This window comes from Halichoerus grypus, chromosome 14, assembly GCF_964656455.1.
Source record: "Halichoerus grypus chromosome 14, mHalGry1.hap1.1, whole genome shotgun sequence".
NCBI classification, from domain to species: Eukaryota; Metazoa; Chordata; class Mammalia; order Carnivora; family Phocidae; genus Halichoerus; species Halichoerus grypus.
The window spans coordinates 72339338-72363977 of NC_135725.1; the positions used below are offsets into that span (position 1 = coordinate 72339338).

General features: G+C 40.0%; 1 protein-coding gene across 8 annotated transcripts in view; it reads right to left on the reverse strand.

Moving 5' to 3' along the window:
- The window catches only part of LPAR1 (lysophosphatidic acid receptor 1), a 133695-nt gene that overhangs the window by 66456 nt on the left and 42599 nt on the right, over window positions 1–24640 (reverse strand). For 6 of the 8 annotated variants that reach the window (XM_078061591.1, XM_078061593.1, XM_078061589.1 and 3 more), the window contains exon 2: window positions 10961–11120. In XM_078061591.1, the coding sequence (XP_077917717.1) occupies window positions 10961–11005 (45 nt within the window). In that variant the 5' untranslated portion in view covers window positions 11006–11120. Of the gene's footprint in view, window positions 1–1102; window positions 1226–10960; window positions 11121–19686; window positions 19790–24640 lie in introns of those variants that run through there. The other 2 variants (XM_078061594.1, XM_078061595.1) reach the window with 2 other exon arrangements.

The following is a 24640-nucleotide window of genomic DNA, read 5'->3' on the forward strand; positions in this document are numbered from 1 at the left end:
CACAAAAAAGGCTTACAGTGAAATGTAAAAACTTCCTACAAATCAAAAAGGAAAAGCCAAACAATCCAATAATAGAACAGGCAGAGATAAGGATAGGTAATTCACAGAAGAGGAAACCTTAATGGCCAATAATCACATGAAAAGATAATTACTCCTCAAGGACTCAGAGAGAGTTAAATACAAACTGCAGCCAGATACAACTTATGTCCACCAGGCTGGCAAAAATTAAGACGTCTGAAACATCAATAGTTGGTGAGGACAGTCATTTGGTGTCAGTGGGAGTAAAATTTAGTACAACTGCTTTGAAAAAGTTTGGCAAAAACCACTAAGGTTGGACACGTTCATACACGTGACTAAGAGATTCTAACCCTAGAAAAAACTCACACATGTGCCTAAGGAGGCATGCACAAGACTTGTCGTTGTTACTCTTCTATAACATTGAAATACCAGAAGCAACATAAATATTCGCCAAGTGGAGAATGGGTAAATTGCAATCTAAACAGAAAGGTATGCTATGCAGTTAGAATGAACAAAGGAGAACTTCACGTATGCTGATGACTAAAGCAGTGGGTGCAGTATAATGCAGTACACCATTCTTAGGAATGTTAAAAGCTTGCAGAAATACTAAATATTGCTTGTATTTTCCCATGTATGTATATATATCCACCAACACATGCAGGGAGATGACCAATCTCAATGTGTGACCTGAGCCAAGAGGGAGGTTAATTAAGCTGACAAAGACTGCAAGGGGTTTCAACTTTATCTGTAATGATTTGTTTCATTTATTCAAGACCCAAAAGATTTTGAAGTGATTACACCAAAATGTTCAGATTTTACAAAGCTGGGTAACAGATCTACGACTGTATTGTAACAGTTTCTCCACTCTTCTGTACGCTTGACATATTAAAAACAAAAACAAAACAACATAAAAACCACACAATTAACTAAGTCTGAGTCACAGCAAAGGGGTTGTGTTGTTCCCTCAATAAAAGAGGGAGCGGAGGGAAGGAGAGGAAAGGGTAGCAGCAAGTACTGTTGTTAGACTACACCAGGCCCAAGGTGTGATTAAAGAATGACACCCGGATACAGTACGATACTTCACTTGCAATTTCCTATTTCCTAGGAGACAGCAAGGGGAATGAGAGGTGTCATCATAGATTTGCAGCAGCTGGGAGCTTAGGCCTTAGAATCAGCGAAACCTGAGTTCAAATGCCGATTATAGAAGACTCCCCTCTCAGGACTCAGTTTCCTCATCTGTAAAAATGGAGAGGAAAACATCACCCACTTTTAAGGATGGAGTAGTTATCAGTCTCTGTGAGAGCTGTTCTCTGGAAACTTTTGAATTCAGGAACCCAGAGAGCTTGACATTCATAAACCAACGACCACCTCCAAACACAACTTTCTTGAAACTCACAGATGAAAACAATACGTAATTCATCCATGAAGAAAATGAAAAAATTATTTTCCATTAGCCCTTCTTTTTCATAGTCTAACAGAATGTTTCCTTATTATCTTGTTCCAATTCATTTTTTCTTACAGCGATATGGGGGTGGATTGGTGTCTATTTCTTCTGATGCTTTATCTCTCCCTATACAAATATCCCACTGCCTTATTCATTATAAATTTATTATAAATTCTGGTATCTGGAAGAATTTTTCCCATCTAGTTCTTCTTTAAGATTATATCAGTTACTTTTGACCTTTTTTTGTTTTTATGTAAGTGTTAGAACTTGTGAGATTTCCAAAAAAAAATTTAGGATTTTTATTGTGATCACATTCAATCTAGAAAATACATTTGCAGGGAACGGACATCAAATCAATGAGTCTTACAATCCACTGACATAGTTATCTATGTAAATCTTCTCGAATGTCTATTAGTGTTTGATAAGTAATCTCAAAAAATCTCCAATCTATTATCCTTAGGTGCTTGATACTTTTCATGTACTTACACATTGCTTTTCTCAATAATTTTCTCATCTAACAGTTGTTTCTTTTATTATTGATATAACTGATAAATAATATTAGTTTCAGGTGCTCAATTTTTAAAAATTGGATTATTTACCTATTTAAGTCTTTGTTGTATTCTGCCACTTACACTTATGTACTCTTTTATTCCTACAGAGCTTGTCTTTCTTTTTCTGTGACTACAGAAAGCAATAAAATGTGCATCCAAAAGCAGCCGCATTTAATACTTTATTGGTTTTCTAATGATTTTAAGGAAAATAGGCAAAAAAGTTCTCCTAAGAATAAATGTATATTCCTGATACATGATCTGAAAAAGCTAAACATCATGGTATAACTACAAACATAATCCTCACAGATTCCCTATCATGCCACCTTGTTTCTTCTACCTTTGCTTGCTCCACTATCAACGAATTGAATTCCCATCTGCAAGTTCAGTGTCGTCCTAGTTTTCCAAACTAATCCTGAATGAGACAATGAGCTAATGAGTAGCTAAGTCTCCACCATGACATGTCTCACAGAGGTAGTAGGATTTTTGCCTGACCACGACTGCTGAGTTCCGAGTTCCCACTGGTCACCCACACAATCCAGCATGTCAGAGATAAGCCCAGAACACAAGCCACAGGAATGGGGTTCTTCTGGGTCCTCCCCTCCACTGTTTTTGCCAGATTTCTTTGGTAACCTAATCAACTACAATTAAGGTCATGCTAAACAGAGTTCTGGAGTGTGCAAAGTCCTTAGAGTTGGGGCTCAAAGCTGAATCCAGATGAATGGATCTTCTTTCCAGGTCTCAACTAAGCCTCCAAAACCTCCCCATGCAGGCTGGTGGGGTTCATCTAAATGCAAATATTTTTACATCAGGCAGCTACCTAGTTCAACCATATCCTAACCCTCCTCCTCTGAGACTGGAGGTTTTTGCTCCCAAAGCGAGTCTGAATCGTTGAAAATTACTTTACTGCCAACCTAGCCTTTCAAGAACTCAATCTACTCCATGACCCTTTCACGAACATTTTGTCTGACGCCAAGGAGCAGGTAACAATCCACTATCACTTCTCTCCCAGCCTGCACCTGCCTAGGATTACCATTTATGAAGTGGGTAAGTTTAACTGAAGGGCAGTTCTTAAGGGATGCCGTGCAATTATGAAATAGCTGTATCATCACACAGAGATGAAGGCTGATTCTTTAAATGACAGTCTTCTTATAGCAAGGTACGGTTCTCAAAAGACAGAAATCTGGACTCTGTGATTATGTTCTCCTCCACTGGGAAACACACCAGTGCCCAGCCCCACCTTAGTGTTTATTCCTGGAAAAGCTGCAATGAAAGTTCAAAGAAAAATAGGAGAAGCTAGGCATGCAAAAAGGAAAACAGGCAAAGAGCATCAGAATGGGAAGGAAGAGTGAGGGAAAATCACATCCCTTTTGAAGGATAAAGAGGTAGCTCCATTAATTATTAAAGACCAAACGAATTAGAAAGAAAATATTGGAAAGGAAAAGAAGCAAACATGAAAGGTCTTTGTACCCAGTTATCTTTGTACAGTTTTGTTATATGAGTAGAAAATTCAAAATGTGCCCTCATATAGATGAATGGATAAAGAAGATGTGATACACACACACACACACACACACACACACACACACACACAGGAATATTACTCAGCCGTGAAAAGGAATGAAATCTTGCCATGTGCAACAACATGGATGGACTTAGAGGGTATTATGCTAAGCAAAATAAGTCAGAGAAAGACAAATACCATATGATTTCATTCATATGTGAATTTAAGAAACAAATGAGCAAAAGAAAAAAAACACACACACAAACCACGAAACAGACTCTTAACTATAGAATACATGCTGATGGTCACCAGAGGGGAGGCAGGTGGGGGGATGGGGGAAACAGGTGATGGGGATTAACGAGGGCACCGGTCATGATGAGCACTGAGTAATGTACACAACTGTTGAATCACTATATTGTACACCTGAAACTAATATAACACTATATGTTACCTATAATGGAATTAAAATTCAAACTTACTAAAATGAGTATAATTGTTAAACATTTCCCAATCACCACTGCCTGGACTTATTCTAAAAAAAAAAAAAAAATCACATGGCCTCGGGGTGCCTGGCTGGTTCAGTCAGTACAGAATGCAACTCTTGGGTTGTGAGTTTGAGCCCACGCTGGATGTGGAGATCACCTAAAGAAAATAAATAAATAAAATCTTTAAAAAAATCACACGACCTCTTGTCATGTGAGCTAATTAACTCCCTATCCCTCTTCCCCCACCTTTATTTTACTTAAGTTACTTTGGGGGGAAAAATGTGCCCTCATATTCTGAAATAAAATATCCTCTCAAGCTTTATCTGAGCTTATAAACACAAAAGAGAGCAGAAATGATTTTAAATTGCAATATGAGAACAAATTTTACTTCTAAGAGAAACATGGTTCAAGATAGAGTAAGTCAGAAACCTCAGTGTTTATCTATGCATGCATTTACTCCTGGTCATGTGCTGGCGTTTTCCGTAGACTGTTTATCTAACTTGGCTTTCCTCTGATGGATCTTCTGGCATACTACATAAGCACATCATATACACAGACCATACGCAGAGTAGCCACCTTCTCCCTGTAAAGAATTCTCAGAGTAACTATGGAGGGGAAAGGAAGGAAATTATATATGTCACATATCTAACTAGGGGGCTGAGAGTGTACTTAACAGATATTTTGCCATTTAAACAGATAAAGGACTTCACAGCTATTTTGCCATTTAAACTTGGGAGCACAGTGTATATTACTTGAATTTTAGAGATTAAAATAAAACTGAAAGAGATACCTATATTGAAACTTGCCCTAGCTGTTGGGATTCGAACCAAAATTCACCTATATCTCAGCTCAGGCATTCTCTTTTCTCAATTCCATGTTAGATGAAGCCAGACCACACTGTGTCTTCACCATGTGGCACTGGAAATATATTTCATATTCCAACTATTCACACTTTAGTCTAAAAGCACTCTCCAGCCATCTGTGATCCTTTACTTTAGAGACTGACAATTTAACAATTACAATCATTCTTTTACTTTGGAGCCTTCCGTGTATGTCTCATTTTTTCTTATTCTTCAGCGGTGAAATATTCTGGTTCATAGGTCAATCTACCTCCCACTCAGAGAATAAAGGGAGGAAATGGAACTGCCTTTTAAACCTTAAAAAGTGATTGAATAGTCTTAGAGAAAACTGATCTGAGCGATATGTTTAAAAGACAACGTAACTGCAAAACCACTTTTTGGAAAAGCAATTGGGGATACCTGAATATGGATGAGTATAAAATGACATTAAGGAGTTGTTTTTAACTTTGTTAAATGTGATAATAGTATTGTGATTATAGAAGTGAATTATTTTTAGAGATGTATATTGATGGACAAGGGTCGAGGTGAGAGGACACAATGCCAAGCATTTGCTTTACAATGGTTCCTCCCCCAAAATGGGAGCAAGTGAAACAAGTAGGGCAAAATACTAATAACTGTTGAATCTAGGTGATGGCTCTACTGGGATTTGTTAGGTTATTTTTTTTTTATTTTTGTGAATATTTGAAAACTGCCATCATAAAAAGTTCTAAAAAACAAACAAAAACAGAAGTCTTTCAATCTCAAAAAATGCAACCCACTTAATATGGAATTCAATTGCTTTACTCCAAAAGTATCCAGTCTCTAACATCAGAAATGAAACCTCTAGAACATACATTTTGGAAACATGATGGATTTTGTTAGAGGAACCTATTGGTAATATTCAAAAACGCCTGTCTTCCAAGAGACAAGTAGAGACCTTGTGTTACATCAGAACACTGGATATGAACCACAGGAGCAATCTGTTAAGACACTGAGTACCTCCCTACCCAAACTCATGTCTTTAATGAAAGCTATAGGAAGTCACTTGGAGGGACAAAAGTATCTTTGTTTCCCAGGCTTAAAACCAAGATAGCCACTTCACAAATGACAGACAGAATGAAATACCTTGTAAAATACGGCTAGAACAGAGTCCTCTCTTATTGGAATCCCAGGTGTGGGATCGGAATACCTTTGACATTCTCAACACCAGTCCTGGGTTCGAGAAAGGCCAAACCATTCGTGCATGTCGTGAACCACTTGATCCTTCCATTCAAAAGGAAAATACAACTTTTAATCCATACTCTACCCATGGCTGGATGAAGCACAATTAAAGTAATGCTAACCAGAATTCTAGAAACAGAAACCGGCCATTAAGAGTGGCAAGATTCTTTATTTCCTATCCCACCTCCACCCCATCCCAAGCCCCTATCTGCAGGATATGAACACATTAATTTAACCTAACGGTGAACGTGTTCCCATCTGCAAACATTTCCCTAAAGGTTTCCTTGGGCAAGGAACTCTTTATCGGTGCCTGGACTAACACAGCAGTAACTTAGCTATATCGGTCTTCCTGCTGCTGCTAGTCCAGTTTCGCCTCAGTATTTATCTAGCTTCGTAAGAACAAGGTGCTTTCTCAACATGAGAAAACAAAAATCCGCCTTACAGTCTCGTCAGGAGCAAAGCAGGGAATACAAACTTGTCCCACTTCAAAGCACAAGGCCTATCTTTCACTAACTAAACAGTAACCCCAGCCGGAGTAACAATGCAAGCTTTCTTCCCTATTATTGTTTGAAACAATCACAGGCTATTTGTTCATATTAATTAGCTTATATCTAGTATTAGGCAGCCTTGATTAGGAAAATGCTCTTTGTTACCAAATGAATAGAGGAAAACAAAACCAAAAGCTTTTTTTTTTTTAATTGTTGTTTTTGCCTTAGAAAAGGATTGTCAGGCCTTTCACACTCGAATGTAGGTTTATCTTTACACAGGTCACTGAATTCACTCTAGAAGAACGCAAGTGGATGTGCCAGACAATACCAGGCTAAGCTGATTGAGTGAACTGCTTATTTCACCTTTGCCTGAGGAGACAGTATATTTAAATCACTTTTACCTTCTCTGAACCTGGAGAAACCTTAATAATGGGAGAGTAGACATCCATACAGACTCGGGGGCGAGGGCCAGTCAGTCTGGGACTAAAATCTGACTACACAAATTACATGTGAAGAACAGATATACAGATCATCACAAGGCACATCATTGACCAGAGGACCTGGGAATGAAGTGACCCAGGGATCTGCAGCTCTCCAGAAGAGTAAGCTCCTGGGACCTAATCCCCTTGTTTACAGCTGACTCCTTCCAGGTGGGCTTGGGTTCCTCCAACAATCAGAGGCTACTTGTTCCCAGTGTTATGTTAAGAATAATGGGACTTCCTACCCTCGTTGAGATTAATTAATGAACTTGTTCAACAGGACTGTCGAAAGTCAGGGTTTGAAGCCAGCCCCAAGACTCCAAAGCTTCACAGGTTTCAAGATTAATGTTCAAGGGGTGCCTGGGTGGCTCAGTCATTAAGTGTCTGCCTTCGGCTCAGGTCATGATCCCAGGGTCCTGGGATCGAGCCCTGCATCGGGCTACCTGCTCAGCGGGAAGCCTGCCTATCCCTCTTCCACTCCCCCTGCTTGTGTTCCTGCTCTTGCTCTGTCAAATAAATAAAATCTTAGGAAAAAAAAAAAAAGATTAATGTTCAATTCCTCAATGTAGCTTGCAAAGCGCTGCAAGAATCTTCTCCAACCTTGTAACCTACCCCATCTACCTCCTCTACAAGCAGAAGTATGCTGATAAATATCTAACAATGGGCTCTTAAGAGTCAGGGACTGTGTTTGCCAATTTCCCTGGTTAAATACTCCACCCTGGCTGACTGCAAGCTACAAGCATGAAGTCAATTGGCTCACACAGTTTCTGAAAACTTAACAATCAGATCTTGGCTGGCTCTAGCACATCTCTGCTTGCGACCTCACACCTCAGCAGACGGCAACTATCCTGAACGAACCTCCGAATGCTGTGCTCTCCCTCTCCCCTTGGGACATTCGACATTCACAAATGTTTCTCCTCCCTTGTCAAAGGAAGGATACATTAGCTCCCAGCCTGGCAGTCTTCCTTCCAGAAGCCTTTCCCTGACTGCTTTGACTTTACTTCTAAAGTCCCCATACTTCTATCCTAGCAGGTGTGACACCGCTAATTTTTTGTTTCCCTGTCTGTATGTTTCCCACTACATTTCTAAACCCTGTTTCTCTTACTTATTCTTGGATTCCCCAGGCCTGCCACAGTGAGCTTGCTGAACACTATTAACTAAGATGTACTGAGCACTATGTGCCAGATTTTGTTCTAAGTTTTATACATATTACCTCATTTCACCCTTAAAACAATCCTATGAAGTTGGTTCTGTAATTTTTATGTTCATTTTGCAGATGAGGAAACCGAGGCCCTCACAGGGTGGATACCTTTCTCCCATCCCCACGGGCTCAGGTAGTAAACGTTGGAGCCAGGATTTAAACCCCAGGCGGCGTGACTGGAGAGCTCTTGCACATCCAGCCCAGGGTTTCACTTTTTTTTCCCCCCACTGGCAATTCTCAATGAGAAAATTTTACTTAAATTTAAATTCTCCCTAATGAGAGATATTAAATATTAAGGGATAGGATGTCATCAGGTAGGGTTAAACTTTAGAGGGACTTTTTCTATCTCCCCAGATCCAATTTTTGCACTCTTGGGGAAAACATTCCCATTGACAATGTATCTTCTAGACCTTTTACTATGTGCTTACACTAATGTACCATATGGTCATCCCTAAAAACATATGATCTTGTTTTACAGTTTGAATGATATCTTCCTGAATTAGTCTGCATTTTACTTTCTTTCTCCTCCAACAGGTATCTTAGGGAGATATAGCTGTGTTGAGATATGTATTTATCATTTTTTTTTTTAACTGCTACATGGTACTTAAAGCATATCAGCATGCCTGAATTTATTGTCATTCCACTATCGTATATTCAGAAAGTTTTGTACCTCTTGGCTTTCAACTAATGCTTCAGTGAATATCTCTATGCATGTCCCCTTGGTGTTTTTCTAATGTAGTTACTGAGATGGGAAGAGGGTATATGCAAAGGGATAGAATTTTAATAGATGCTATCAAATTACCCTACAGAGTGACTGTACCAATTTACCTTCCCACAGAGGATTTACAAGAGCCCATATTTTCCCCAAGTGTTTATATTAAATACATCTTCCTATTTTGGGCAGTGTACACATTTTAATTAAGTGAGTCATTGAGAAATATTTCTCTTGCTCGCCAGCTGATAATAGCTTGTGTACGAGGAAAGAGGCGCGTGGATAAGATGCTCCTCCTGGAGATGCTGAAAAATGCACCAGTGAGACCCAGGTGCTGAAACCCTTGCCCAGAAAACCTGTGCTAGGGCCTACCTCACTTCACCAAAGGCTCAGAATGGCTGCTGCCCATTCTCCATGGGACCACCGTGGAGGACTCCGACGTGGTGACCTCAGGTAACGGGCACTAAATCTCGTCACCCACTCATGAAGTCTCTGCAGCACCAAAAACCCCACTGAGGGGAATGGAAACCAAACAGCCCAAGTCAATGAAATGCTGAAAAAGCAAGATCCAGTTGCCAGACAGAGAATACACACAATGGCGGTCACACTAAACTTTCTGGAAAATACCAAATGTTTTAAAATCTTAAATAACAGGAGGACTTTATCCAGATGATCCAATTCCAAGGTCTTTTTTTTTTTTTTTTAGAAGAGACAAGAAGCATTTATATATACATGAAGTAAAAACGCTCCCTTCTTCCTCCCCCTTCTCCGTTCCCTCCTCCACATACCCCTACCTTGAAATACATACAGAATCTAGTAGCCTGAAAAATGATACAGGACAAAAAAAAAGTGTGGAAAAACATTCTGTATCATCAAGATTTAAACTTCAAACAATATGGCTCTTTTTTCAAGGGTATACTTTTTTTCTTTAACCTTGGCCTAAAAATGATGATCACTGGGGTGCCTGGGTGGCTCAGTCATTAAGCGTCTGCCTTCAGGCTCAGGTCATGATCCCAGGATCCTGGGATCGAGCCCCACATCAGGCTACCTGCTCCGCGGGAAGCCTGCTTCTCCCTCTCCCACTCCCCCTGCTTGTGTTCCCTCTCTCGCTATGTCTCTCTGTCAAATAAATAAGTAAAATCTTTAAAAAAAAATAATAATAATGATCATGAATGAGATGGGGAAGGTCACACTCTAAAAGGGGGAGAAGATGAAGGAAGAGCAGATGGGAAACCAGTTGTTGAGCACCTACTATGTGCTCTGTGTATATCCCATCATTTAATCCATAGAACCATCCCGTGAAGTATGGTGACATGAGAAGACATGGAAGCTGAACGAGGTCAGCACGATGAAGGCCATGCAACCATGAGGATCTGACTTCAGGCCTAATGCTTACAAAGGCTGTTTCCCCACTAGACCACACTTCCTGCTAAAATGGAAAGAATCCAGTTACTACTCTAGTAGATCCGATTGTAAAATAATCTGCAGGCAATGTTCTTGCCACGTAACTGCTCTTCGCTGGACAGAAAAAGTAACTCGTGACTACTGTTCACAAGTTCCTGGAGGTGCATCTTCTTTTCAAAGCTCCTAGAACAGGTCAAGGCAAAATAGTAATTAGAGGAAGCAGACAATGAGACTGCATTCAGAAAACGTCCAAGATAAGATCTGTTTTGAGATAGTTCATTAAAACCCTAAAAAAGCCAAGAGAGGGAAAGCAGCAGGCTTGACCGTCAACTGTCTTGACCGGGAGTTTGATGCCTATAGGAACAGCCAGACACTCAAAGCACTGAAAACCAAGACCGCGATGCACAGAGGCTGGTCCACTATCATCACTTGCTCATTGTTCCAGCTGCTTCTTGAACTCAATAGCAGCTCCCCCACGAAAGCACTGTTATCCAAACGCCCACCAAATGATCATTAGAAGGTTGCACACCATCCCTAGAGTCAGACGCACCTTCTGAAATTTATATATCTGACGAAACTAAGATTAGCACAAACTTAAGCGAGGTTGAATCACTTACCTGTGGTTGTGAATTTACAGGGGTTGAAGTGAAGGCAGCAACCATGGCAGCTCTGTAGTTGTGGTCAGTGACCAGGCCCCAGCACAGCGGTGCCAGCCACAGGAGTCAAGTTACCTTGGTTGTTGATCAGATCACGGTCATGCTAGGAGGAGCTGTGCACCTGGAAAAGGACAGGAAAATCCACATTTAGCCTGAAAGGACTAGGGCGTGGGAGTGAAGTACCACTGGCCAGAGGAAGCAAAACTCCCCGTACCATGTACCAACTCCTAGCTTAATGAAAAGAACCCAGAAGGGAGCATCGAACATCTCAGAGCCAGGACTCCCGTACCACTCAGCCAAATCATGTTAGGTTGATGTATTTTCAGAAGTCTGAATCCAGCTGTCCTTGCTAGCTAGATGTTTTGAGGAGGCCATTTCAAGCTGTAAAGCTGGGGACAGGGGGCCCAGAGGAGACACCATTCCATCATTCAACAATAAAGGACCCACGATTGATAACTGCCGGTTTAAATACAAAGGGCAAAGAGAATAAGACCATCAAGGGTCTTAAAGATCACCCAGTTCAAGTGTACCCATCTGCTCGGGGCGCCTGGGTGGCTCAGTTGGTTAAGCGACTGCCTTCGCCTCAGGTCATGATCCTGAAGTCCCGGGATCGAGTCCCGCATCGGGCTCCCTGCTCAGCAGGGAGTCTGCTTCTCCCTCTGACCCTCCCCCCTCTCATGTGCTCTCTCTCTCCTCTCATCCTCTCTCAAATAAATAAATAAAATCTTTAAAAAAAAAAAAAAAGTGTACCCATCTGCAGATGGAAAACTGAGGTATGGAGAAGAAAGAAACTATAGTCCCACATTTCGTTAATGACAGAAGCAGGAATGGAACCACAAACAATTTCCAGTCTCATATGGAATATAAGACAGTGAGTATGTTCCATGTTTACATTTCCTCAGGAAACTTAGTCACCACTAAGATTAAAGAAAGGCAAGACATCCCAAAGTTACAGGAGTCAGTTACAAGAATGAATCAAGTACTCCAACAGGTGGTGGGGGGCTTCTTCTGTCTTGCCCACGAGTGGGGGAAGAGTGAGGGCATTTCTACAGTCTTTTTGACATCCTCGGAGAGAGGATGCTAGATAGGCACAAAATATAAACAAGTCTTCTGTTACTAATATATTCATTAAGGAAACTCAAAAAGATGCTGAATTCTCTGCAGTAAAGCATGGCCCCAGTTCTGTCCAAAGACCGATATGATTGTTTCCACACTGCAATAAGATCCATGGGGAATCTTTTCCATTTTAAGAATTTACGAAAAGTCTTCCCTTCTAAGAAAAGTTCTCATTTTTAGGTTGTTTTCAGACCACCTAATGATATCCTTTCTTTTATTCAAAAGATATTTATTAAACATCTACAGTGAACCAGGAGCACAATGAATAAAACTGAGCCAGCCCCTTGACCTCAGGGAGCTTTTGTCTGGAAATATACTTTCTCGTTTCACTAGCATGCAAGATGATACCGCAACACTTCTCAACTACTGGAAGATGATACTTTCCATTATAGCAGAAGTAAAGATTTAACTCTTGAGCTGGACATTTAATCCAAGCCTTCTGAACACCGAATTCTCTGGCACTACTCTGTCCCAGCTGGATGATGTCGGGCAAGTCACAAAACCTCACAACTGTGTCCTAAGAAATAATCTAGGTTTGGCAGCAACTTCTATGAACGTGAAGTTCTGATTTTTATCCTGTCTTTGCATATTACCCTTCAATACTAGAGTTTCAATCACTTTAGGTTTTATTTAAAACTATGGCTCCTTCCTAACTTTCTCTTCTCTGTTAGAGTGATTATAGTTATTAACAGGTAAGGAGTAAAGCTGTCAAAGTATTTTGGTATAACATTCAACACTAAATTCCTTAGGTGCCCTAATGTTCTCCTTAATCCTAGCTTTAGGGGGGGAAAAAAAGACCCGTTGTTTATTATACCGCGAATCTAAGTGAACAGCCTGGGAGAAAGGTCTATGTATAGGGGACTGCCTTTTTGCTTGAGTGCCAAGCCTACACTGAGAAAATTATAGGACCCCCATGGTGCACTGTTTTGTACTGAACTTATTCCTGGCATCATTTGTCCCCACCCCTACTTTTTTTATTTTTCCTCTTTCCTTCTCACGTTATTTATAATTCACATCATCTTACTCTATCATATGTGGGGTGGGGACAGATGAATATATAAATAGCATGATAACCAAAAAAACAAAATAAGCAGGCAAGTGAGATTCTATTCTGAAAGACTCACACTTTGTGCTCGGGTCCAATATCTAAGTCATTAAGCAATATGACCTTAAAAGATTTTCAATACTCCGAGTACAGAGACTTGCCTGAAAGATGAATAACCAAACTGGGATTTAATGAAAGCCTAGGAGATGCTGGGCGCTGAGAAACTCATTTCGCATACAGGTTAAGGCGCTTATTGTTAACTCATTTCATGGACAAGAACCCTGAGGCTTTAAAAGTTTGTGTAGCATACATAACCAAAGCCACACGGCCCCTTAGACATCCTTGAGACACGTAAGAGCTAGCCCAGACTCTTAGTTTCCCATCCTCAAGAAGCAAGCAAGAAAATAAGGCAGAAACTTAACTGCCTTCTCCTAAAGCAGACCTATCGAGTTGCGAGGCTTTTGCGGAACCTTTTCTTACATGACGGGAGTCTTTATGAAATGGCATATGGTTAACTTAACTCTAACAAAGCAAGGCCTAAGCAATACTACCGCAAAGGGTATAAATCAGCTCTCTTGGGGAAGTGAAGGCCTAAAATTACATTTATAAAACCTATGTACTTCCCAGCTTATTTACCAAAGTGCACAGATCATGGGGGTTGAGACAAGATGACAAGACGACATCCTACATACTGCCATTCAGTCCCTAACCAAGTAAGCGGTCTCACTGTGACCATACGAGTCTCCTGCTGTCCCAGAGCCTCGCAATGTCAACCACAGCATCGCACCGAATTTCTGAACAAATTCATCCCTCTTTGAACTCTTCCAAGAACCTGGATGCCTGTCCTGTAGTTCTTCCAACCTGCCATCAATCCAGCTCTCGTTTCCTTTGCTTGAGCTGGAAGATTGCGCTCCAGCTACAGAGAGTCACGGAGCGAGGGGCCCTGCTGACCCCAGCTGCCTTTGGGTCATAACTGTGGCCCTTGCCCTCCTTCTCTACTTCTCTTCATTCTCCATTCTAGGCATCTCTTCTGATCTGTACCATTCTTCCCCAAACCACAAACCACTTCTCATGCCCTTCACTTGCAAAAGATCAGCCATCACTTATTTATTCACTGGCCCATTCATCTATTCCTCTATAGTCATTGGGTATGAATTAACTCATTATCCCTCCCTACGATTCAACACAGATGTACAAAATACAATCCATAAGAAAGCTACATAGGCTCATTCCTCTGTGCCAGATTACTAGAGAAATCACCAATTGACTCTAAGAATAGGAAATATCCTGAATCAGCCCTAGAAGCCACAGATGGAACCCAGCTATTGCTTGAATTTTCAGAAAAATATACTAGAAAGAATCAATATGGGAGGCTGACAGAAGGACTAAGGTACAACATCCCCTTCATGCGAAACTGCACTGAATGGACAGAAAATAAGCAAATGAGACCCTAACAGACTCATAATGATACACCTAGTTCAGAGGGATGAGGGGTGGAGGGAGTGAAGCCAGGAAGCACTGGTGTACATTTCAAATACACTCACCCCTTAGATGGGTTTCCTGGCTTCAACTGAGCAAGTCATCTCCGGTGATATTTACTTCTGATTTACATGTGGCCATGATGACTGCCCCAGAAAACGTGTGGGAAAAAACTCTACCAGCTGGCTTCGGACATGGGCAACCTTGCCAAGTGACAATGATCTTACTAATTACTGAGTGCCACACCAAATACCTAAAAGAAAGTCTTTGGTTCTGAGGCAAACTCCCCTTTGTTTACTTCTGCAGCTGATGCTGGCTCCTTCCCTAGGCCTCATAGGAAGATGAATTTCTAATTGGCAAATTAATGTGTACTATAAATCTAACCATTTTTCTCTATCTGGACTTGAGTCAAACAGTGACTCATTTCAGTCTCTTGAAAGAACACAGGGCAATACCCAATACTGAATATGCATAGATTTCCCTCTCTATGGATAAGCAACAGAGAAAAATCTAAATCCACTAAGCAAATGAAAAATATTATGGCTCAAGAGAAGGGAAGATTCTAGGATCAGAGCAAATATTTCCTTAAGGAATGGGTGTACTATATTAAGAAAAAAACTTTAAAAATTATGAGGTAAGAATGAATCTGCGTTAACCAAAAAAAAAAAAAAAAGAAAGAAAGAAATCTGATTTATGAACTTGAATGAAGGTGGTCAATAAAGCAGAAAACAGGATAAAAAATAAAGCAAAAAACAGTTTTTGTGCAACAGAAGATAAACCAGAGCTTAGTCAGGAAGGTACTTACATGGGTAAAGATTTCAAAGCTGCCATCCCCAAAACATAACAGATGAATGAAAAGTACTAAAGGGGAAAGGAAAGAAGTCATCAATGCTACAACCAGGAAAGAGTAAATTTATCTTTAAAGCTTTAAAAAAGCATTACATATAAATAAAGCCTTTTAGATGAAGTAGGAAAAAATTCCAGACTTTAAATTTGTGTATCCTTCTGCAGAAAGCTCTATAGTCTGGCAGAAACCAAGTAGAAAAAAATACTCTGAACCTCAAACCTGGAGGAACAAGAGGATATGATATAGGAAGGTCCGAAATAGCATCAGAAGCCGGCCTTATAGCATCTAAGAACTAATGCTCTTCTCTGGATTCTAAGCAGATGAAAACATAACAATAGTAACACCAGAAAGGTAACATTGCACCCACTGAAACAAAAACAGGCTACTTAACAAATGCTAATTCAAAATGCAGTAGAAAGATTGGAATATCAAGTTAAGAAACTTGCCCAAAATGTAGAGCAAAAAAAACAAAGGAAAATAGAATAGTAAGAAGGGGAAAGGTAGAGGACTAGTCAAGGAGATCCAATAGCTAAAGAAAAGCAATTCCAGAATGAAATAATAAAAGAAATGGGGGATGGGGGGAGACACATAACTCAAAACATTTCCTAAAATGGAAAAGTCATAAATTTGTTGACTATTAGGGTCCATTGAGTGCCTACTTGCCCACCTCAACTGATTTTAATATGCCCAAATTAAGCACATCATTATGAAAAAATTTTAAATGGTAGAGATAGAAAAAAATCCTGTCACCAATCAGAAATTGGGGGTGGGTGGTGGGGGTGCTCATAAACAAAGAATTAGGGATCAGAAAGTCTTTGGACTTCTCAACAGCAACCGGGAAGCCAGAAGGCAATGAGGCAAAGAGTCAGGTGATTTACAACCTACAATTCTGTTGGAGGATGTTCTTGGGCAAAACAGGGAGGAAAATAAGAAAACGAAAGGCATGTAATACAGGAATAGGAATCCAATACAGGAGAAAAACAAAAGGAATTTCTGGCATCGTTGAGAAAAGAGATCCCTGGATGACAGGTAATAGGACTCAAAAGGTAGCCTTGGCAAAAAAAAACCTGTCCGTCTGGATACATCAAGAGCAGACTTCTAGAACTGACAGAGTTTGGGACTGAATGAGTACACAGAATACGAAGCACACAGAACACAAACAAAAAGAAGGATTAAAACTTTCTCTTTTAAGGATTTGTAGAAGAGAAGGATTCATAGATTCTAGACAGCTCCACTATTAACAACATTAACAAGGTCATGATGGCATTAACACTGAATAATGAATGGCCTAATCAAAATCATGACCTAAATGTATTAGGACGAAGAGGTACAGGATGGGAATGTGTATACGGCACATCTTCCCCGTGGGACAGCAAGAAATATTTAAAACTGATATATCAAAAAGTATAAGTAAAGATCTTAGAGATGCAATGAAATTACTGAACAAAGCCACTAAAACAACTGAAAATTCTGGTCACGGTGAGGGAAAATCGTAGGGAGAGAAGAGCTCCTTTTCTTAAGCAAGCCTCATATAGCTACTTGATATTTTAAGTCACAAACATGTAGAACTTTAAAAAATAAAAGTTAAAAAAAAAAAAGAAATAGTATCAGTGCTGACACTAAAAATTTAAAACTACAACAGGCACAAGTGTCACAACAGAAAACCAAGTTGATGCCATGGAAGAGGAGCTTGAGAAAAACTACACACACTTAGAGTAATAGAATTTACTAGACTGATTAGACAGTATGGCTAAGGGGCACAGAAAGTAGAGATTCAACATAAAAATAATTGGTAGATCTGAGGGCAAATGGCACAATAGTTACTTAACAATAAAAGCAAACTTTTCTTAAAAGATGGAGAAGATTTAAAGAGCTCACCACAACACAAACAACAATAGAAAAAAACAGATAAGATGCACTAAATCAAAATTAAGAACTTCTGTGCAAAGGACATAATCAAAAGTAAAAGTACAGTCCATGGAATGGGAGAAAATATTTGCAAATCCTAAATCTAAAAAGGAGTTAATATCCAGAATATATAAAGAATGCCTACAACTCAATAACAAAATCAAACAATCCAATTAAAAAATGAACAAAAGACTTGAACAAACATTTCTCCATATACAGGCCAAAAAGCAAATACAAGATAGTCAACATCACCAATCGTTAGGGAAATGCACATCAAAACCACAATGAGATACCACCTCACATCCATTAGAATGGTTGCTATCAAAAAAGCAGAAAGTAAGTACTGGCAGGGATGTGAAGATCGGAACCTTTATTTTACTGCTGGTGGCATTTACTGGTAACATGGCTCAGCTGCTATAGAAAACAGGATGGCGGTTCCTCAAAAAGTTAAGAATGGAATCATCGTATGACCCAGCAATTCCACTTCTGGATATACAACCAAAAGAACTGAAAGCAGGGTCTCAAAAGAGATATTTGTACACCCATGTTCCTAGCAGCATTTTTTTTTTTTTTTTTAAAGATTTTCTTTATTTATTTGAGAGAGAGAGTGAGAGAGAGAGAGAGCACAAGACGGGGGAAAGGGAGAGGGAGAAGCAGACTCCCCGCTGAGCAGGGAGCCCGATGTGGGACTCGAGCCTGGGACTCCAGGATCATGACCTGAGCCGAAGGCAGTCGCTTAACCAACTGAGCCACCCAGGCGCCCCTCCTAGCAGCATTATTAACAGTAGCCAAACAAGTGGAAGCAACTCAAGTGCCCACCAACGAGTGAATGGATGAACAATGTGGTACATAAATACAATGGAATATTACTCAGCGTTAAAAAGGCAGAACATTCTGATCCATATTACAACATGGATAAACCTTGAGGGCATTATGGTAAGTGAAATAAGCCAGTAATGAAAAGATAAATACTTTGTAATTCCACTCATATGAGTTACCTAAAGTAGTCAAATTCGCAGAGACAGAAAGTGAAAGGGTGGTCGCCGGGATGTGCGAGGAGGAGGAAATGGGGAGCTGTTGTTTAATGGGTACAGCATTTCAGTTTGGCCAGATGAAGAGTTCTGGAGATCTGTTTACCAACAATGTGAATATACTTAACACTATTTAAACTTGAAAATGGTTTAGACAGTAAATTTTATCTTATGTATCTGTTACCATAATTAAAAGGGAGAAAACAAAGAGCTCACCACATTCCAGGGAAAATATGAAGTACATGACCTGCAACTGAAACACAGGTCTGTTAAGTTACTAAACTGCAAGAGTTAAAGGAATTCCCATTAAAACAAAAATCAAGTGGGGAAAAAAAAATTAGGCTGTACACGGCCACCATCCTGAGCACAACAGATAAGATAGGAGCAAATTTCATGCTTTTGTCAGAAATATGGAATGACTTAAAAAGCATATGTTCACCCAAATTGTCATTTACTTGCAATAGCAAGAACAAGGCACTTTTATTAAATACAATCAGGATATATTTCACCCTGAAAAATCCACTCGATGGCATAATGCAACTGATCGTGTGATAAATAAAAAAAGGTGCTGAGGAGAGCCTCAGCATGAGCAGCCTGTCAGTGTAAACACAGAATACCTATGATCGTAACAGGACCAAAAAATACAGTTATTATAACTATTAAAAGCTATATAACTGAAATGCATATAGCTGTAATGAACTAAGATAAAAACTCCAGAAAATCAGGGCACCTGGGTGGCTCAGTCAGTTAAGTATCTGACTCTTGGTTGCAGCTCAGGTCATGATCTCAGGGGCGTGAGGTCAAGCCCCGCATCGGGCTCTGGGCGAGTCTGCTTATCCCTCTCCCTCTGTACCCACTCCCCTCTGCTTGCTCTCTTTAAAATAAATAAATAAATAATATTTTTTAAAAAAAGCTCCAGAAAATTGCAAGAAAAGGAAAACATTCTTCACCTTTTGAGTTAATCAATACTGTTTTATTTCTAAAGTCAATAAAAGGAGAATTTCAGGCTCAAACAGCCTAAAAAGGAAAAGGGGGGAAAAACGGGTGACTAATGGTCCATGGTACATTTTTTAGCTCAATTTCCTATCCTTACACCACTGCTTCCCACAAAACCAGTGAGGCAAACGGTCCAGCTGGGATGAAGAAAGCTGTGATCACAGGGTCCATTTGCTTCCCATGCAGAGTTAGAACAAAGAAATCAGAAAAGCACTTAAGAAACCAAATCATTTCCTCATGTTTTGTTTTAAAACACCACCTCTACCTGTCGCAGCAGAAACTTTTCCTCTCTTCTTCAAAGTGTCATGTCCAAGGTCTTGCTTCAATATATTCACTGAAGACAGTATGTTTCGTGTTCTTCAATCTTTTCTTTTCCTACGTATAGGATCAGTTTTTCCATTTGCTTCTCCAGCTTTTCAATCAGACCTTTCATTCTACACTTGGCCTAAAAGTCTATCATTCTTTCCATATGGCACTCAGCTGACGCATTCCAAGGAAGGGATACACGCGGCCCGCAGAAGGAGAAGCGAAAGCACCACCATCGCCGGGTTTAACATGTGTCTTATCTGTTCAGAGTCCAGTATTCTACAGATAGAAGAAACTGGCCCAAAATTATCTAAAGAAACCCACTGTTCTGATTTCTAGGAGTGCGCTGACAGGCATACCGTTTTCACTTTTGGACAGTGCTCTTGACTGGGAGAGATACTATCCTGAAATGTATCAAAATAACCAGGAATTGTTAGAACACAATTGGCAGAAAAATCTCAGAACAGTTGTCACTACTAAAGCGAAAGATGTGTTGGCCATACTCTGCTTATGGTCTCAAACTCAAGCTGGCTTGTGTTATATTGCTTAGAAAATGGGGGGAGAGGGGTTGTAGTTTTAGTCAGAGTGGATCAGGAATGGACTACAGTTACAGGTTTCAGAGTTAGAGAAAAATGAACAAGTGAGTGTACTCACTCACAAAGGAGGAGAAAACTGATGGGGATGAAGGAAGAAAAATCATCTTTTTAAAAGGATGGAGAAAATCCCCTTGAAAGGTAGGAGAAATTTCTCTTTGTCCTGTTTCTTTCCATAGACCAAGGCGCACAATGTCTAAGCTCTGGGTCTTCTTGGTGTCTCACACCATGACCCTCAGACATCTGCATAGGGACCCAGAGTAGTGCAAAGACTAATGGGACTTAGGACCTGCATCTAAGGGAACGAAGCAGGACCCTGAAGCATAGCATGGATAAATTTTACTGAGGAATGTTTGGGGAGGGAGCCTCTGAGCCATGCTGGAGTATTTGCGGTCCCCTCAGTTTCAAGACAAGGAGAATTACAACCTCTGTAACCAAGTCTCGCGCCAAGCTAGACTACGCCAAACACAGCCACTGGAGGAGATAGAAGATATTTCCTTCTGAGAGCAAGTGCATGTTTCTAAAGTCAGAATTCCTAAATGGCCTACAACTGAAGGAATACGAACATGCATATTCATGTTAGTGGAGGTGAGTGAAAGGGAAAAGCGGAAGAAAAGAGAGTAAATGGGAGTGGGAGCAAAGTATCCAAATAGCTGGCCAGAATATAGAAGTCTACAGCTGCCACAAGAACAGTGATTCAGCCCAGAATAACAGTCTGTAACAGCAAAGGATCCCGTTAACAAAGGCATCTAGGAATTTATAGTGTGTAAAGAATTAATAATATTAAGAGCAAAGATTTTGCTACAAGGAGGCTCAGGGCATTATCATATATGACTGGCAAATTTTAGAAACAATCTAAACATCTAATACTACAATACTTGCCAAATTGAGTTATTAAAACTGTTTACATACAATTTTATATAATAAAAATTTATACAATAAAAATGAAATTGTATTGAAACTATCTATATACCCCCTCATTTGGAAAAGCATACAAAGACAATACACACATATTTACTAAGCCCTGAGATGGTACATGATATCACTCAGAATATCTTGTTTTCCCAGAAAGACAGCACTCAAAGAATTATGGAGACATGTTGAAAGAACAGGGAAATTAGCTTGACGGGCACCCCCCTGGCCTAAAATAAAAATTTCTGAGCTTCAACATAAATGACAGTAACAGCTTTATAACCCTTTAAATAGAAATCCAGGAGTTCATTTTAATGTAAATAAACTAATAAAAGTTTGGTAAGAAATGGAATATTTACATAGACCCAAATACTTGCCCACAAAATTTGTATTCGTTACAAAAGCAAATCAGTAGCTTTACAGTGGAGAAGTCTGGAAGACACCACCTTAATCAAATCTTCAAAGTAAACATCATGGGAAATTGTAACAAATTGACATTGTACACCACCTGAGAGGATGTAATGAGAAGAACACAGCATTGCTTCTGTGATATTCCTGCCAAAGGTTCAAAATCTGAATTGAATCAAAAGGAAACATAGGCCAAACCCAAATTGAGGGACATTATGCAAAATAACTTTCCTATAATCTTTAGTTTAAGTTTTATTTATTGAAGTAATCTCTACACCCAACGTGGGGCTCGAACTCACGACCCTGAAATCAAGAGTCACGGGCTCTTCCCACTGAGCCAGCCAGGCACCCCATCCTATAATCTTTAAAAGATTAGGTCATAAAAAGGGAAAAAACACTGAGAAACTGTTCCATGTTAAAGAAGACAAGAGACATGACAAATGAATACGATGCAAGATTCTGGACTGGATCCTTTGCTATCTTTGTATTGAGATAAGTTGGGGAAAGTTCAGCAGGATCTGAAAATTAGATACAATAATGATGCTCATCTCCTGATTTTGACGGTGGCTTTGTGACTATGTGAAGAACGTCCTTGTATACAGGAAATATATTCTATAGTATTTGAGGGTGTCAACAGCATGTCAACAAGTCACTCCTAATTGACTTGGTGAGATAAAAGTCCCTTCATACTTCTGTACTCTACTTGCAACTTTTCTGTAAGTCTGAAAGAGGAGGGAGAGGTGGAGGATGAGGAGGGGAGAAGCAGGGGCAGTAGAAGCCCCGCCATCTAAGAGAAAATGTGTTTAATTGGAAAGGAGTGTTCATGTGTCACCATTTAACATATGAATACACATGCCCCAGAATAAATTGAATTTTACAAAATTTAATCTGGTTAGGAGTTACTGTTACAAATTACAGGACTACCCCAGACACACATGGGCCTGATTTTAGAGAAGACAGGAAAAGATGTCTCAGACAAATGGCTGCGTATAAGGGGCGTGTTGCCAAAAGTCAAATAGGTCTTTTGAAAAAGGAGAAGTCTGGACCACAGCACAAAGTGTAGGCAGCATCACACCAAGTTTTGCTTTAGTTTCAAAGCTAAAGAAGTATTATAGTACAGAAGAGATACATTTACATGCAACACAAAACAAAGGAAAAGGCAGATGCCCCAGCAACGTGGCCTAAGAGTCTGTCTTCTGTTTCCAGGCTATGGAGGGAAATGTGACAAGGTACCACGTTCTTTGAAGATGGTAGGTTATGAAATTTCTTCTGCCTACCCGTGAGAATAATCTCTTCCAGATGTTGTTTGGCCCACAATGTGCTATTCAGAAATATGAACGTTTTATTTATTTTTGAAGTTCAAGAGCCAAATAAGAAACCTAGCTTCCTTCACTAATCTCTAAATTAAACTGGAGATAAGTTCCCTTAAAAAAAAAAAGTCCTGTACATCCTAAGTCTAGACTTAGACATCCTGGCCAACGTTCTGAGGAGGAAGAAAATAATACCTGTTGAATACAATTCTAGTTCTCTTCCTTGCCATGGGAAAAATGAGGCGCTTAATTTAATTTCCTTTCCCGCTCTTAACATACACCACTGTTCCTCAGTGAAGTTGCTCCTGGCAATCTCTCTCTAAAAGAGACTCCCTTAGAACAGTAAGTATGGAGGGAAATCTAAAGAACACTAGGATTGTGCGACAGCATGAATTATTCCCAGCGGGGCGGAGGATATGTAAATACCATCGTTTCCTGAGAATTCACATACGTGCTTTTGCCAACTTGAAAGGTCAGTAAGGAAAGGCCGGCCTGGTTCGTTAATATAACAATTTCATGAGTAACATTTCAAAACATCATCATCCCTGTTGAAGAAATTAGGAATGTGGAGCAAAGGGAATTAAAGGACTCTCCTCAGTTCGCAATGATTTAGTAACTATGAAAACAAACACACACAAAGGGGCCCCTCCCCGAACTTACGTGAATGGTATTCTAAGTCTTGTTTTCCTTTTATGAAAGGATTTTAAATGTGACAGTGGTTATCTTTTTAAATTATTGTTGGAGGTGTTTATCAGGAAAGCAGCAGAAAATGGAAAGGCAAAGAAGCCTTTTTACAAACTGCAAAGAGATAGTAAAACCACCAAGTAGCCACAGAACCCCTACGCCTGAGACGCGACCTAAAAACCAGCTGGAAACCTAAAAACAGCTGTGAGACACCACTTTAAAGACTTCTGACCATCTAATCATCAGTCTGAAAAATGCTGTCCTACTTGTCCAGAAAAATCACAGGGAGAAATCCAAATATGTAAAGAATGGAGAGTGTCCTACAGAAAAACATCTCGCTAGTGCGAAAAGATATATGGCTAAGCCCAAGAGAAGAGAAAGCGTGACAAAATTAAAAAGGGAATTCTGGTAGAAAAGGAATCAGAAAAAGAAAAAGAGTTTTGCTCAACGGATGCTACCTGAAAAATCTGGAAGAAGGAAAAAAAAAAACCACCAACCAGACTCAGTGGCAACAATTTCTACCTGACCAAGAATTTCCTGGGGCTTAAAAAAGGAAGGAGCGTGCTGGAGGGCCGGGGTTCATGTGGTTGCCATTGTAAGCCAAGTCATGGAGATAAAATAAGCAGGCAACAGATCTATAAATCCTTTATGTTCCAAGATGTCTTCATTTTACACTACTATGGCGCTGGTTCCAAGAAACTGAATGTGGTGTGCTCAGTCCATAGCCGAGAAGTGGATCCAGAGGCAGGAGGAACCGGCCACCTCTCCAAAGAGCCATCCCAGTTTGAGTGGTGGTGGAGGTGACCAGGATGACAAGCGAGGACTCTTCTCCTGCTGAGGCCTAATGGTTTCGTTTTGGAGCCTGATCTCAGATCCATGTTACATGAACTCCTCTCAGCTGGAGTTCATAGCACCACACTGATTTCTTTTGGCACCAATCCTGCATCGCAGCTGTTTATACTTATTTGAGGTATGGTGTATTTTGAAACAAAATGAACCAGATTTC